General features: G+C 40.0%; 1 protein-coding gene across 1 annotated transcript in view; it reads right to left on the bottom strand.

Annotated features, from left to right (window-relative positions):
• The window catches only part of LOC136764274 (protein WWC2), a 67702-nt gene extending 53883 nt beyond the window's left edge, over positions 1-13819 (bottom strand). Inside the window, exon 1 of the mRNA XM_066718164.1 lies at positions 13538-13819. Coding sequence (XP_066574261.1) covers positions 13538-13665 — 128 coding nt within the window. The 5' untranslated portion in view covers positions 13666-13819. The remainder of the gene's footprint in view (positions 1-13537) is intronic.
• Positions 13820-15011: the final 1192 nt, after the last annotated feature.

Below are 15011 nucleotides of genomic sequence, written 5' to 3'. Positions count from 1 at the left end.
AACGTCTGACACAGAAAGTCATAATACACCAGTAAAGAAATACTGTAGATAAACAATCCTTTATTTGTAGGGAGAGGATTACAATATGTCAAAGCAAGGTAAAAGGATGACAATACAATCTTTGAAATTATTACCGGACAGCTGAATGTGCTATAAATAAATAAATACAGTGCCACAAGAAAAAGTCTTCCTTATCTAAATTAAAATATCTCCCTTTTCTGCCTGGCATGCAGTATTAAAATGATACAGGGGTGATAATTGAAAAGAGCAACAGTAGTTTGAAGCTCCCAGGTCAAATAGCATATTATTTTATCTCATAAAACAACAGGAAGACTATTTATCCACTACTGTAAAATAAGGGTTACATATATGCATTATGTCCTTGGCGTTCTTGTATTTTACAAGTGGAAAATGTCAATTAGCTTTGTTATACTTTGTTTTTACTTTACTTGTTGTATTGGACATATTACTGGTTTGAATCCGTTAACTACATAATGCATTTCTGATAGCGCTTCAACACAACCCATTTGTTCATACTCATTGTCAGCATATCCTCCTTTTAACAGCAAGATCCTTTCTGTATATTGGATAGTTTAGCTCCCCATAACCCTACCCTTTATCTCCCTCACAACAATAGCCCAGGCCACTTATGTACCCTCAGCAAATAATAAAGGGATATACAATAAAAAGAAGCAATTTGTCTTCACCTCTCACCAAACAAACGCAAACAGTCAGGCTTCAGTTGAAAGTTTGGATAAGACATCTTCTCTTTTAACAGCAGTGTAAAAAGGCAGCTGATGGATCCGCTCTCAATTGTATAGCAGACAAACATCCCGGCCCTCAATATGTTTAACACAGATAAGTGTTATACAGGGCAGGGCACCATCCTTCATTATGATGTAGTGCTTTTTGTAAATCCAGGCCGTTTTCAGCCTTCTTTATCTATAAAGGGTCAGCTTTTGAAGCTGGGTGATGCACAAACTTTGACAGATCGACCAAACACATGCCATGCCGTTCACCCTTTCCCCTACTGTGTCGACGCAAACGAGCGCACATATTTTCCTGGGAACCAGCTACATAGCCTCTCAGACAAAGGCTTAGTAGCTTGAGAAAATATTGAGAGAGATTTAAATCTAAACAGACCTTAGGATACCTCTGTGATACCTGTGGTTGGGCTCTTCCTTATGCGATACAAATCTGAACAAATCACTTGTTCACAAATGTATGGTTTAATCGCCCCCAAAAAAATGTATACTCCGAGCTGGTGAAGAGGTCACAGTAGAATAGACCAAGGCCTCAGTGTTATGTGCTTTCTATGGCTGCTCTCCTGTTTTCGTTGCAAGCCGTCTCTCATTCAACTGCTCTCACAGATGCGACTGGCTTTCAAGTGTAATGATTTAAATTAAATTGTCCTCAATATAAAACAATAAGAACACATCATTCGCAGACATACATTTTCAAACACTCCCTCCTTCAAAACTTAAGCCCCATTAAACAGTGAAAATGAAAGGAATCGATAAGGAATTTGAGCAATATAGATATCCATTTTTAGAATCACACTTTCTTGTTGGCTAAGCAGTCACGTGGTGGACACCAAAAGAAAAGTCCCTTTTCTTTGCTGGAATGCAAAAGGCCCTCACACACCCTGGTATATTCTCAGCCTCTGTGTGCATCTAAACCTGGTACTTGGGGCACTGGAATTTCAGCACAGTTAACTTATTTTAAGCTAAACAAAAAAAACGGCTTAAGTTCGCCAAAGTCCCTATATTTCATTAGGCAGGCCTCGTTGCCATGGTAAGAACACAGGGACGGAGAGGAAGAAAACATAAGCAAGCGCTGGCCCTCGCTTGGAGGATAAACAAGGACCTACATGGATCTAAACAGGATAGATCATTTTAGGAACAGAATCCTCTTTTAACATATCGAAGTCAAGTCTGAAGTACGGTTCGGTTCCAAACCAGGCCAGAAAGATGTTGAAGACAGATACTTTAGGAGCAAGTGTCAAATCAGATCAATTAGTCCTAAATGGGTTGACTCACTACAGTACTTTATAAGAAACACTCAACGCCAGCCCCTCTCCCTATAGCTTATATAGTTTAGATTGGATGTACTTATGAAATCAACCCCTGTAGATGGAAATCCTGTGATCTAATTTGCAACGGTCTAATTGTATTGATTTCATATGTGCAGTTCATTTTAAATAGTAGGAGAAGATGAATATGTGGGCACAGTATGCAAACTGTGCGGAGATTAATTAAGCCACACAAACAAAGCACAACCTGGCCTAAGTAATGTTACCAAACTATTGTTTCAATAATACTGATGAATAATTGAAATCCTCGGGGCCTGAGGCCTCTAGATGGGGTACATAAAGCATTAATTCACTGCTCAACAGAGTTCAAACTAACAGTTTGGCGAAACCCATTTAGTGAACCATTAGAAAATGCCAATACAAACACAGAAACAACATCAAGACGAGTTATTAAATCTTTACACGATGTTGGATGCAGTTTGGATGCAATAAGTACATAAACAGATAAGATCAAATTAGTGAGGAAAACGGCACAAATGGGCAGTTTTAGAGCGATGTAGGGCTAACTAGAGCTCTGCATGAAACATGGCCTTTGAACAAACTGGGCAGCACAAAAAGAAAAAACAGAAACAAAAAAACACCTTCCTGTGCGAAGAGAATGACCCTGCTGAACTCTTTACATGTCACTTCCGCTCTGGCGCTCACAGACACACTGTTGCAGGCCGGAGAACGACTGACATGTCCAGCCAGACTCTCTCAGCAGTAGGGAAGCTCTAACAATATCGTTCTGGGGACAGACATTTGCAAGAAAGAACAGCGTACTAAAATCACAGTAGACAACTATGGCATTTAATGTTCTTTTATGAGGTGTCTGTAAGAGTTTTAGTCAGGGAGCAGGGTATGAAGATGTTAATCCACAATAAAAGCCATTACCTAATTTGGAGGTCCCTATTCCTACCCCACCTCCATCTCCAATATTCCCAAGGCCTTCTCTTTTACCCTAACAAGAGCTGTGTTCTGCCTATGGCCTGCTGAAATAGGCACCGACTTTACATACATTTAGTCAATTCAGTGGATACAAAAGTTTGTTTGGAGTAGTGGTCAGAGCCCTGGATGTATAATCTGAGGGTCACGGGTTTAAATCTTGGTTGAGGCCCAACGCTTATAGAAATGTAAAAATGGGTACCCAAGACACCAAAGTCGTTTTCAAATTCAATACAAATTCTCCAAAGATTGGGTAAAGAGATGTCACAAGTTACTGTGCTGCAATTTGACAGATTTAGGAGAGGTAAAAGTGGTGTTGTTATATGTCCTTTGGACCAAAAGTTTTACTTCAGTTACCCGAGCTGTATAACTCATACACTATGCCTTTCATATGTATTATTCATTTGTATTATTTTAAGCACCATCTTTGACCCGTTATCAGGACATTAGAAGCAAGTGACTCATTTGTGACGTTCCAGTGAAAAAGGGTAAAGGGACGAGGGGGCTGTACTCCGAGTTACTAATGCGTAAAGCCCCCGAATATTATAGTGGGTGGGGAGGTTGAATTAAAGGAAGATGAATGAGTGTTCAGCAACTCTGTAAAATTGGAAGGCAACACCATTCTTACGAAAGTGACAAAGGCCAAGACCAAGGAGGAAATTAAACCAAATCTTCGACCCTCCTGCTGATCAAAACTGACAAAGCTGTACTAAATAGCAGTTTCATATAATTTAAGAAGGCATTCTGTTCTACTTGTAAAAGTGGGATTTCATAGCACAACAACTTATCTGCATGCCAGGATATTTGGATCTGATGAACCAAAGGAAGATGCATACATTTACGGATCTAAAAATCAACCTCAACAGTTAGCTACTTTAGGGGTCTTCCCAGGAACCAATCAGCAGGCAACACAACATGACATAAGACACATTTAATACTGCATATATAATCAACACCGATTTCTATGTAGTGTCAATCCAAAGTTTACATCCACATCAATGGCAATCTTTATAGTTTGCTTTAGGTTGATTCCATGTTGAGCAAACTCTGGATATTTGATAAGTATACAAGTACCTTAAGTAGTTTCATGAAAAATATTTGTCAAACTAAATTAATGCAATATTATTTTTCAAATAAAAGATGTGAATACCGTTAAAGCTGCAAAATGCAGCACAAAACATCAGTTTGTAATGTTTTATTTGAATGCAGAGTGCCTATCAAAAGTATTGGGTGGTATGCTACATTTTTAATGAAAGTGACTTATCAAGGAAAGAATCTTTATTACAGTTTTGTTCCTGAAAACGTAAGCTTAACAATAAAGGGCTTGATATTCCCTTGGGTTAATGCTGTTTTTGCTCAGCTTTAAAATAACACTGTAAGGAACTCACACTAATAATACTGTTACCGTTTCGGAGCAGATGCCAACATAATGAAAGAAACAGAATTAATTCCCTGCTGCAGTACAAGCAGACCTCAAAATTGAATCCTTTGGCTGAATTTCTTATTCCAAAGCCTACCTGTAGCGCAAACACATTCATTCTTCTGTCAGAAAAATAAATCAATTCCGCTACAGAAAGATTAATTTACATGCTGCACCTAATTTAGCAAGTGGGCCAAACAGCTCCAATACAGACATTACCCTACCATTTTTTACATTAATCTGGATAGTGTGTCACCAGTAATGTAAATCATTAGCCCGCAATCGTGTGCTAAACATTTAAGGTACCAAAGCAGAACGATCAATTGTGTCAGCAACACCGAAGTAACCTCCCATCACGGAGTGCTCTCGGAGTAATCTCAGCATTTGTTAGGACTCGGCCCATGAATGCAGACACTGCCCCAAAATCATTTAAGTGCTGTTAACTCCTCCACGCCCCTTCGAAGGACTTGGACAGCTCTCATAAATCTGCAGGCTCACAGACAATTCTCAGAGACAAGGGGTCACTTTGGCATAGCTAGCTAAGGAATGGGTCAGACTTCAAGCCACCTCCACAGAGAGCTCATTGAGACCACAGATATTCAGGACTATATGGCCCAACATGCACCTCAAGCAGAAGCTTTTACCAGGAAATCCACTCTGAAGCCCTTAAATTAATTGTTTCAGAATCAAAACCAATCCAAAAGCCATAAGCTGACATTAGCAGTGAAATCCAAAGTGTAATAACTTTGTCCATCTCCTTTCTGTGAATTCTTTCCATTTGGTTTTAGCCTCATAGATGGTACACAAAAAAGACAGCCATTTCTTATCTTCATTCCTTTTTTGGCACGAATTATGTATTCCAGATTAAAATACTGCCCAACCAACCATATTGTGAGTGTGTGAGGCTCAGCAAAGGAGCGGCTCCAATAGGGACACACTTCTGACCATCAACAGAGGCAGTGGAGCAGAAATCAGGGCCAGTTACTTATCAGAGGTGGCTAAACTATAGCACTATTTAAAAACAAACAAAACGCACATAAAAAAATAAAATAAACATAAATACGATAAAATGCCAACAATGAATTAAATACTAACAAAACAAAAAAAACATAATGCTGGAATAAACAGGAAGATAATTAGTTATCAGGAGAGTAATGATATTGGTGTACTGGCCTATAGGCAGCTATGTTAAAATCATCATTCATGGGTTGCCCATGCACAATGTGCATTGTCCTCTTCTTCTTTGGGTAGTACTCGCTGTATCAGGTAACCAGGGTTGCATTCACAACCTATCGATATTCCTCCTCAAATACTTCTAAACAATGCAGACCAATGCAGTCGTACTACACTCACCTAAAGGATTATTAGGAACACCATACTAATACTGTGTTTGACCCCCTTTCGCCTTCAGAACTGCCTTAATTCTACGTGGCATTGATTCAACAAGGTGCTGAAAGCATTCTTTAGAAATGTTGGCCCATATTGATAGGCTAGCATCTTGCAGTTGATGGAGATTTGTGGGATGCACATCCAGGGCACGAAGCTCCTGTTCCACCACATCCCAAAGATGCTCTATTGGGTTGAGATCTGGTGACTGTGGGGGCCAGTTTAGTACAGTGAACTCATTGTCATGTTCAAGAAACCAATTTGAAATGATTCAACCTTTGTGACATGGTGCATTATCCTGCTGGAAGTAGCCATCAGAGGATGGGTACATGGTGGTCATAAAGGGATGGACATGGTCAGAAACAATTCTCAGGTAGGCCGTGGCATTTAAACGATGCCCAATTGGCACTAAGGGGCCTAAAGTGTGCCAAGAAAACATCCCCCACACCATTACACCACCACCACCAGCCTGCACAGTGGTAACAAGGCATGATGGATCCATGTTCTCATTCTGTTTACGCCAAATTCGGACTCTACCATCTGAATGTCTCAACAGAAATCGAGACTCATCAGACCAGGCAACATTTTTCCAGTCTTCAACTGTCCAATTTTGGTGAGCTTGTGCAAATTGTAGCCTCTTTTTCCTATTTGTAGTGGAGATGAGTGGTACCCGGTGGGGTCTTCTGCAGTTGTAGCCCATCCGCCTCAAGGTTGTACGTGTTGTGGCTTCACAAATGCTTTGCTGCATACCTCGGTTGTAACGAGTGGTTATTTCAGTCAAAGTTGCTCTTCTAACAGCTTGAATCAGTCGGCCCATTCTCCTCTGACCTCTAGCATCAACAAGGCATTTTCGCCCACAGGACTGCCGCATACTGGATGTTTTTCCCTTTTCACACCATTCTTTGTAAACCCTAGAAATGGTTGTGCGTGAAAATCCCAGTAACTGAGCAGATTGTGAAATACTCAGACCGGCCCGTCTGGCACCAACAACCATGCCACGCTCAAAATTGCTTAAATCACCTTTCTTTCCCATTCAGACATTCAGGTTGGAGTTCAGGAGATTGTCTTGACCAGGACCACACCCCTAAATGCATTGAAGCAACTGCCATGTGATTGGTTGGTTAGATAATTGCATTAATGAGAAATTGAACAGGTGTTCCTAATAATCCTTTAGGTGAGTGTATATCTTGGTTTTCTTATTCTTAAAGGTATGCAAATACAGTACAGTAGCATTATGAGGGTTGAAAATGAATAGATCAGGAGTGCAAATTTAAATCTAATATAGTATACTGATGAGCAGGTACATTTTCTGCAGTTTATACAATGAGGAATGTTAAAAAAAAGCCTGCATGCACGCCTGGCTAAGACTGGGATTAAGTCACAGTTTTCAGAAATTCCAAGATTCTCGCTGGCCTCTATAATGGCCTGTGATTGCATTGAACCTTATCAACGCTACCCAAAATACCAGAACAAACTTTTCCTAAAGATAAAGTTGCGCAAATAATGTCGAACTACCTTGGTTGTATTACTTGACAAAGTATCCCTTGACTTCTTGTATGAATTCCCAGGAGACATTACAAACATATTTCCGATTAGGAAATTAGGAAAGCCAACCAGAAACCCAAGGTCTCTTAATACTTTGACAGTGACAGATGCGCCAAGCCTTTGTTAATACACTGCATCAGAGTAATATGACAAAAGAGAAAATAAAATTAAACTGCAGACTGCAGCAACAGATAGACATTTTATTTTATTACAAATATTATTTTCTGAAGGTATGTATAGTGCAAATTATTGTTTAACTGGTTGGGGTACTGAATATTAGGTACAAATTACTTTTTCTTGTATGCTTGCAAGAAACTGAACCCTGAGACACAAAGCAAATAGGTTGTTCCGCACTATTATACAGAAAGAGCTGGTATGACTACAGACAGATATGCGATTAATAGTTTTTCAATAACATGGTCCATATTAGATTTTCTTCTTTCTTTGCTTGTTACCGAAAAGTCATTCAACTACCCAGAGCAGCATAAAGGACATAAAATAAGCAATCCACTGACACACTACAACGCTGCTAGGCATATACCTGTGATCTCTCTATTGGCCATGTATTGGGTACCTCACTGATTAAGGATTCTGCTGTTAAATTACAAAGCCTTGACTAGCTGTACTGTATCCAGATTGGACAACCTTTAACATGTGCAGAAATCTCAGCTTTATGACTGAGCTTTTAACCAGAAAGACGTTATTTTTTCACTTGAGTAAGCTGAAAGTAGTGAACATTGACATTGCTTTTAAACGGGACGACAAGTAAGCGAGGCTGTGTTGTACAATGTATTCGGAGACGGCGGAGACGAAGGGCACTTTTAAAGCAATGAAGGAGTGACTGACTGATTGATTGGTGGCACGACACACCCCTAGCCTTACATGTAGCCAACTTTATCTGCTTTAAAAAGCAACTGCAACATAGGAGGTAAAGTCACACTTAACAAAGCAAAAAGGCACAAAAGCCGTTTAAGTAACTGAGATGTTGAATGTGCAAGTAATTTAGAAATATATAAAGAAACATTTTCAAGAAACAGTTACATTAACATAAACAAAGACAGTTCAGCAAACAAGGCATGCCAGAAAAAAGAAGTAATTCTGAAGAAAAATAAAAAAGGTCCAAGCTCTATGACAATAGAGTCATTAGACAGTTAAAGTGTTTATGGTTCTCCCATCCCAGGAATGCGAAGGAGTGGCGATTCAAGTGGTGGCAAACCTGCAAACTGACAATTAATGATCTGCTTCCAACAGGTGACTACCAATGTAGAGGGTCTGCCTAACTTTCAGACAAACAACTGAAATGCATAGAAAAGCTTTGCACCAAATGATTGGTGGGAATGAGGTGGTGAAATCAAACGCAGTGCTCTTTTTCAGATTCCTAATGCGAGAATAGTGGCGGTCACTGCATGGGGGGGACTGTTCATTCAGACCTCCTGGTACATTCTGATTGTGTAAACTGGATCTGGAATGCACTGATAATTCAGTTTCCATGTGATGATGCTACATTTCGAAAAACACTCAATGAACACACGGATTGGATTTTTTGGTAGGAGCGCAACATGCAGTTGTTGCACTTTGGCAACTGGAATTCAAATTGATCAGACATTATTAATATAAGATGTATTGTTGGGTATCATACAAAATAGAAGTTGCCTTTTTTCCCAGCTTTACCTATTGGTCTTAGATCGTAAATAACCATGTCATTGGTCAATATCTTAAGTGACTGCAAGATCTTTTCAGACACCTTTGAGGCATCACCACATCAACGTCACACGTAAAAGAAGTATACAGCTCAATGCTTATCCCCTTTTGGAAACTTTAAAGACGGGGATGCAGGACTCTACAGAACTTCATCAACTAATTGTTAATCTTAGTCCCGTCACTTTGACACTCCATTATTTCCTAATTGTTTGTCTTTGTACAACACCAGTGTGTTTACACAAGCATTACAGCAAAAGCTAGGTTTAAATGGGGAGGGCAGGGGATCATGAACTGTATAGCGCTGTACTTTAGCAACTATTGCTTTCCAGACCATCTCATTAAAAATAGTCGGGCCACAACTGAAAAACAGCACATTTGGGTGGGGGGGAGAGAGGGAGAGAGATATCTCTGTGTAAACACTTCTCAGGCTATTCTCACCTCATGCAGGCTGTTTGTCGGAGGTTATCTGGAGTAAGAAGTCATTCCCACACGTTTACAACAGCCCCCACATTCCTCACCCACTCCATGACTGGTGCGTCTCCACCGCGCAGGATTCCTCTCATATTTCTCAGCACTTGACATTACTCTCCACAGATTCATCGGTTTTATCTGCACACACCAGAGCCAATATGACGGAGGAGGCTCTCGCACACTTTGTTGCATCTATCCCCAATGTTAGCATGAAGCAACTACTTTGCCTAAGGTAAAAACAGTCTCAGAATAAATGTAATGGCATAAATAATGGTGCCTGTCCACCAACTGACACACAGCGTCCAATGTTTCTACACGAGAACTGCAATGTGAAAACAAGTAGCTGGACTGGGGACATGTTTTGGGACACTAAATTGGGAGTGGGACCCGGAGGTTTTAATATGGACGGGGAGATTCCCCATGAAAGGTAAACAAAGAGATGAGCTGTCAAATACATTACCATGCAAATAAAAAAACAACTTGTATATTTGTTTAAACAATATGTAAATTAACAAACTTTTATTGTGGGTGGTTAATGGCGAGATTAATAGCCTAAAATAGAAAGAAATCAGACAGAAAGACAACGTGAGCAGGAAAGCTTTGAATTGCAGACTACTCACAACTGGAAATCATTACCAGAAAGAGAAATACAGTTACTCTTTCAATAATGATTACAAACTGGTGCTGCTCTCTAGGTCTCCAAGGAAAACGTTCAAGCAAGTTGTCTGACTGGAGGCTGGAGCCCTGCAAGGATTGCTGGATAGACCACCGCTTGACCATTATCTTTACCTTTACCATTACCTTTATGATGTTTTGTGGACCTTACTCAAGGACACAGATAGACGTGGATACAAAAAAAAAAAAAAAAAACTAATTCCAGATCTCTGTTATGCACAGAAATGACAGAGGGGCAACATTTTAGGTTCTGACCATACCTGCTCCCATTCAAACTGCAGCATCAAAGGCTGCGTTTCACTACGAGAGATGGTTTTGAAAAACGCGTGCTCAGTTAAGCGATTGAAATGGTCTTTTGACGACGAGTGAACCAGCTTTTACCTTGCAGTTGTACTCGTCGGATTTGGCATTATATACAATACTGATTCTCTTAGCTGTCAAAGCCCTCCTCAACTTTAGCTCCCCAATGTGCTGGCCTATGCAGAAACTGCCTGATCACGGCCTGCTCGTATTAACCGCGATGGCTGAACGAGTCGCACCTGGGCCGGCTGCTTCAGCGATCTCCTCCTGGACCGGTGTGCTAATGAACGGCTGAAGAAAAGCCCCTCAAACCCAAAGTAGAGAGGCTCTTGTTCTCTTTATCTGTTATTAAAACCACTATGAAATACAGTACCTCTTTATACTGGCCCCTTTACAACGCAACGCTCACTTTTCATCAGTTGAATGGTTTGCACCAATATAGAAGTTTCAATATACAAGCCCACATTTTAGGCCGGTCCCAGTCCTGGTGCTTTAATAAGTGAGAACTGCACTGCATGTACGTTTATCTACGTTACGTTAATCTATTTTTACATGTTGTATTCACAATGAGAAGGCACGGAGTAAAAACTCCTAATTTTATGGAATAATCCATCACCCAGTTTAATTAAAACCAGCTGTTTTTGTTTATTTTGTTTTTGTATATTCTGAAAATGTATAAATGTAGCTTGCAGAAACCTCCTTCTAAAAAGCTTTGTCTTTAAGCAGTAATACTTGCCACAGGGGGAGTTATCATGGCCTACCAAATAAAAGTCATTAATCACTTCTAATGTTTATGGGAATTACCGTTTTGAAATATCAAGGGCAGTAGAGATTCATTTTTATTAATGATTGCTTTAGGCATTTTCACGATTCCATTCATCTTCTGGGAAAAACAGTTCCATTACAGGACAGAGTATGTAATCTGCTTTTTTCTTCACATAGTAAAGTAAAGTATTACTGGGTAATATGGTTAGGAGATCAATCCCGTATCCCATAGAGAACATACTAACTCCTACCAATTTTACTTCAGCTTTCACTAGAACTATCCACTGCATATGAATTCAAACACGTGAGATTCGTACATCACACACACTGTAGCCCTTACATTACTTGAAGGAACCGAGAGCTTCGGCTTTAAAGGAGTCCACTGTGCAGAGGATAATTCCACAATCCCCATGAAAGGTTTCTAATTTCAATAGTCTGTATATGTACTGTAAAAGCTTGACATCTCATTGAAGTACTTTCATGCCATTTTCCTTCTGCTTAATATAAACCGTAGAATAAATTCACCTTGCAATAACCATGGTTTACTTTTATAAACAGATAGTTTCACTCTGGGAAACATTTTAGTCTGTTTTTTGTTCCCGTTTTAATCCTGCATCATGTATGCTACACACATCAGAACTAGTTCACTAGACCTCAAATAAAGAGGAAACTGAGCTTTTATCAATACAAACAATATCTCTACATCGCGGGAGCTTAGGTTACCAACTGGAATGAACAACAGAGATAGATTGGCTGCTTTTCCTACAACCGATACGAAAAAATAAAGACACAAAATCGCCAAAGAATCAGTGGATGTGTCCTCTCCATTCATTATCAGCCGCAGATGAGACTACCAAAGGGAGTCTGCAGTCCTGGACCGAGGGACCACAATCCAGGCCTGTGTTTTTGTCTATTTAACTGACGAGGAGGAGTGGAAAACTGGTCTACTTAAGAAAGTCATTAGTTCAAGTATAGTTCAAGGATAATCTCACCCTCAGGACACAAGTCAAGACACCTGAACTAATATCACTGTACAAGTCAATGGCGTTTTGTTTGACCTAGAAGAGAGAACTTGTTAAATAAAAATAAACTGAAGAAAAGAAAAAAGAAAAAACTGATCTTGAGACATGAGTATCTGAACTGTCACTGTTGTTTCTACTCCACATAAAGCTGCACTTTAAAATTAGTTGCCATACAGTTTCTGAAAAGAAAAAGGAATTTCAAACAAACTAAATGTAGGCTTTTTTTTCCGAATACAATTATGAAGTCTATGTATTAAATATCCATCCTTATATGTATTGTTATTAATAATAATAATAATAATAATAATAATAATAATAATAATAATAATAATAATCATACAATAATTTGATCAAGATTGCTCAATTGCCTAAAACTGAGCTTAATGTAGTTGAATGTACTGCTGAACTTTTCAATGCTTTTTCAAAATGATCAAGTACATAAAGTTACACTTCATGAAGTATTAAGACCAAGACTGGAATTTATATATTGTTTCCATCAAACGTTAAACCAAGACAGACAGCTATATATAAAAGGTAAAAAAAAAAAAAAAAAAAACCTTTAGCATAGCCTACAACTCGTCAACTTTTATTGATTTAATTTTTACATCCACTGTATCCGCTCCCTCTTGCATGAAAGTGTAGACCAGTGGCCGCGTTCTCATACCGCAGCTACCCGCAGGCCTGCGCAGACCTGCACAATCCCAGCGATCCCATTGGTGGAGCCGCGCAGACCTGCGGAAACCTGCGCTCCACGAACCGCAACCCGCAGCCACACTCCTCTCCGCCGCGAACAGGGCAGTTCGACTCATTCCGAAGCGGGGTCTCCTCCCCCCCGCAAACCCAGCCACGACCCCCATCCCCGTCCCGGCCAGAAGAGGCCTAGCGAGTGACCCGGCGGGGCGGCGTGGACCCCAGTAGAGACCGGACACGTAGCGGTTTGCGGAGGAGAACAAGCACCCCGGAGAAGAGGTCTTAAACAGTTTAGGGGAGCAACTGTGGCCGAGAGGGCAGGAGCTCACTGAGACTGCAGCGACATCTGGTATAGCATGCAAACCAGCAAAACACTGCCCCCCTAGCTGGACTCGGGGTCGCATACCAAAGTGTAGCAGCAACTTTTTCAACAGGGCTGTGGTGCCCTCACACCCCCTTCCCACTGTGCTCCTGCACTGTGCATGTCAGCTCCCCAGTTGGTATTGGTTTTTTTAGGAGGGGGGTCTATCCTATGCAGTTGCCTACCTGTCCCGGGGGTCGATCCAGCTGGTCTGCTTGGTGTTGTGGTCGATATAAAACACTTTGCCATCGTAATCCCTCGCTTCTTCCCAGCCATCGGGTAACGGCAGCTGTCCATTCCCCTTCCTAGGCATGATCAGCGTCCCGAAGTTCCTCCATAGGTCCGGAAAAACAAGCCAGCAAAATCCGGAGATCCCCAGTCCTCAGTGCAGATCCATACTTCGCTCTCTGCAATCCTCCATCTTAGCTCCAACAGCCTGGATAGACATGACTCTGTTCCCAGCCAGCCGCTCATTAGCATCTCATTAGCATAACTCTATTTGCATGCACATTCCTCCGCGCAACATTCCACAGGCTTAACCCTTGCAGCTCCGGCTCAAACTGGGGTTGACAACTGGTAGCACTGGTTTCTCGTCATTGTTCGTCCTGGTCGTTGTTTGGCTTGATGTGATGTTGCTTTTGTTGTCATGGGTGGGTTTGAAAAAGTTTCCAGTGTCACAAAAATCGTATTCATTTGCCTTAATTAATTAATTTACTTGAATAACTTTTTTTCCCCCTGCGAATGACGTATTACTGTCGTTTTTGTTTGTATATGTGTCTTGTGTTTAGAACATAAGAACATAAGAAAGTTTATAGGAGTGTATTTTACACATACACTTTCTATATTTACAACTTTTTATTAGAAGTTCTCATGGTTTGGTTGGTACCAGGGGCATGGTTTGTCAATTATGGGCATTTTACAATTGGCTTTACTTTCAGTTACATTCATTAATATGGTGTTTTGTATAGAACACACTGTCGTTTTTTTTGTTGTTGTTGTTTTTTGTTGTTGTTCTAATTGCATTTTTTTGTGAAATGTGTATATTTTGTCAGAACTGTCAGTCATCCATGTAAATGTATATTTGCTAAATACATGCATACATGCATAATATAAGAAAACAAATATAACAGCTATAGAAATAATAACAATGCAAATCAGGAATTCCTATGTGTTTTAGGCTAATATGTAGTACAGACAGTAGCGCAAGAATACCATAATCAGAAAATAAAATTAGAAAACAAACACCTGCACCCAAACATAATCCACAAAGTGATATTCCACTCTTTCGGTTTCCCTAATTTAACCTAAATTGATTCCATTTCTCTGGAGTTAGTGTTTTAATTCAGTTAGAGGTTCAACTTTATTGGGCCATATCCGATTACCAAAATGTACTTAAAATGGAAAATGAGCAGATGATAACCTATATAAGCATTACATAAAGTAAAATATGGTATCTGTTGGAAGTTTGATAGGTTGTTCAGTTATTTAACAAATTAAATAGCATGTCAAAACTGTCTTCAAACTTAAAAGTATGATTTGTCCAACTACTACATTTAATGCTGAAGGACAACCTATGTTTGAACTGATGGTGAAGGCTATGACAATAAAAGGGTGCATTTTGACCATTTAATGTTCAGCCTACAATTCTGAATGAAAGTG

The sequence above is a fragment of the Amia ocellicauda genome, chromosome 12 (genome assembly GCF_036373705.1).
Source record: "Amia ocellicauda isolate fAmiCal2 chromosome 12, fAmiCal2.hap1, whole genome shotgun sequence".
Classification (NCBI taxonomy): Eukaryota; Metazoa; Chordata; class Actinopteri; order Amiiformes; family Amiidae; genus Amia; species Amia ocellicauda.
Note: the sequence above shows the minus strand (reverse complement) of the source record. Positions and strands in the feature narration are given on the sequence as shown.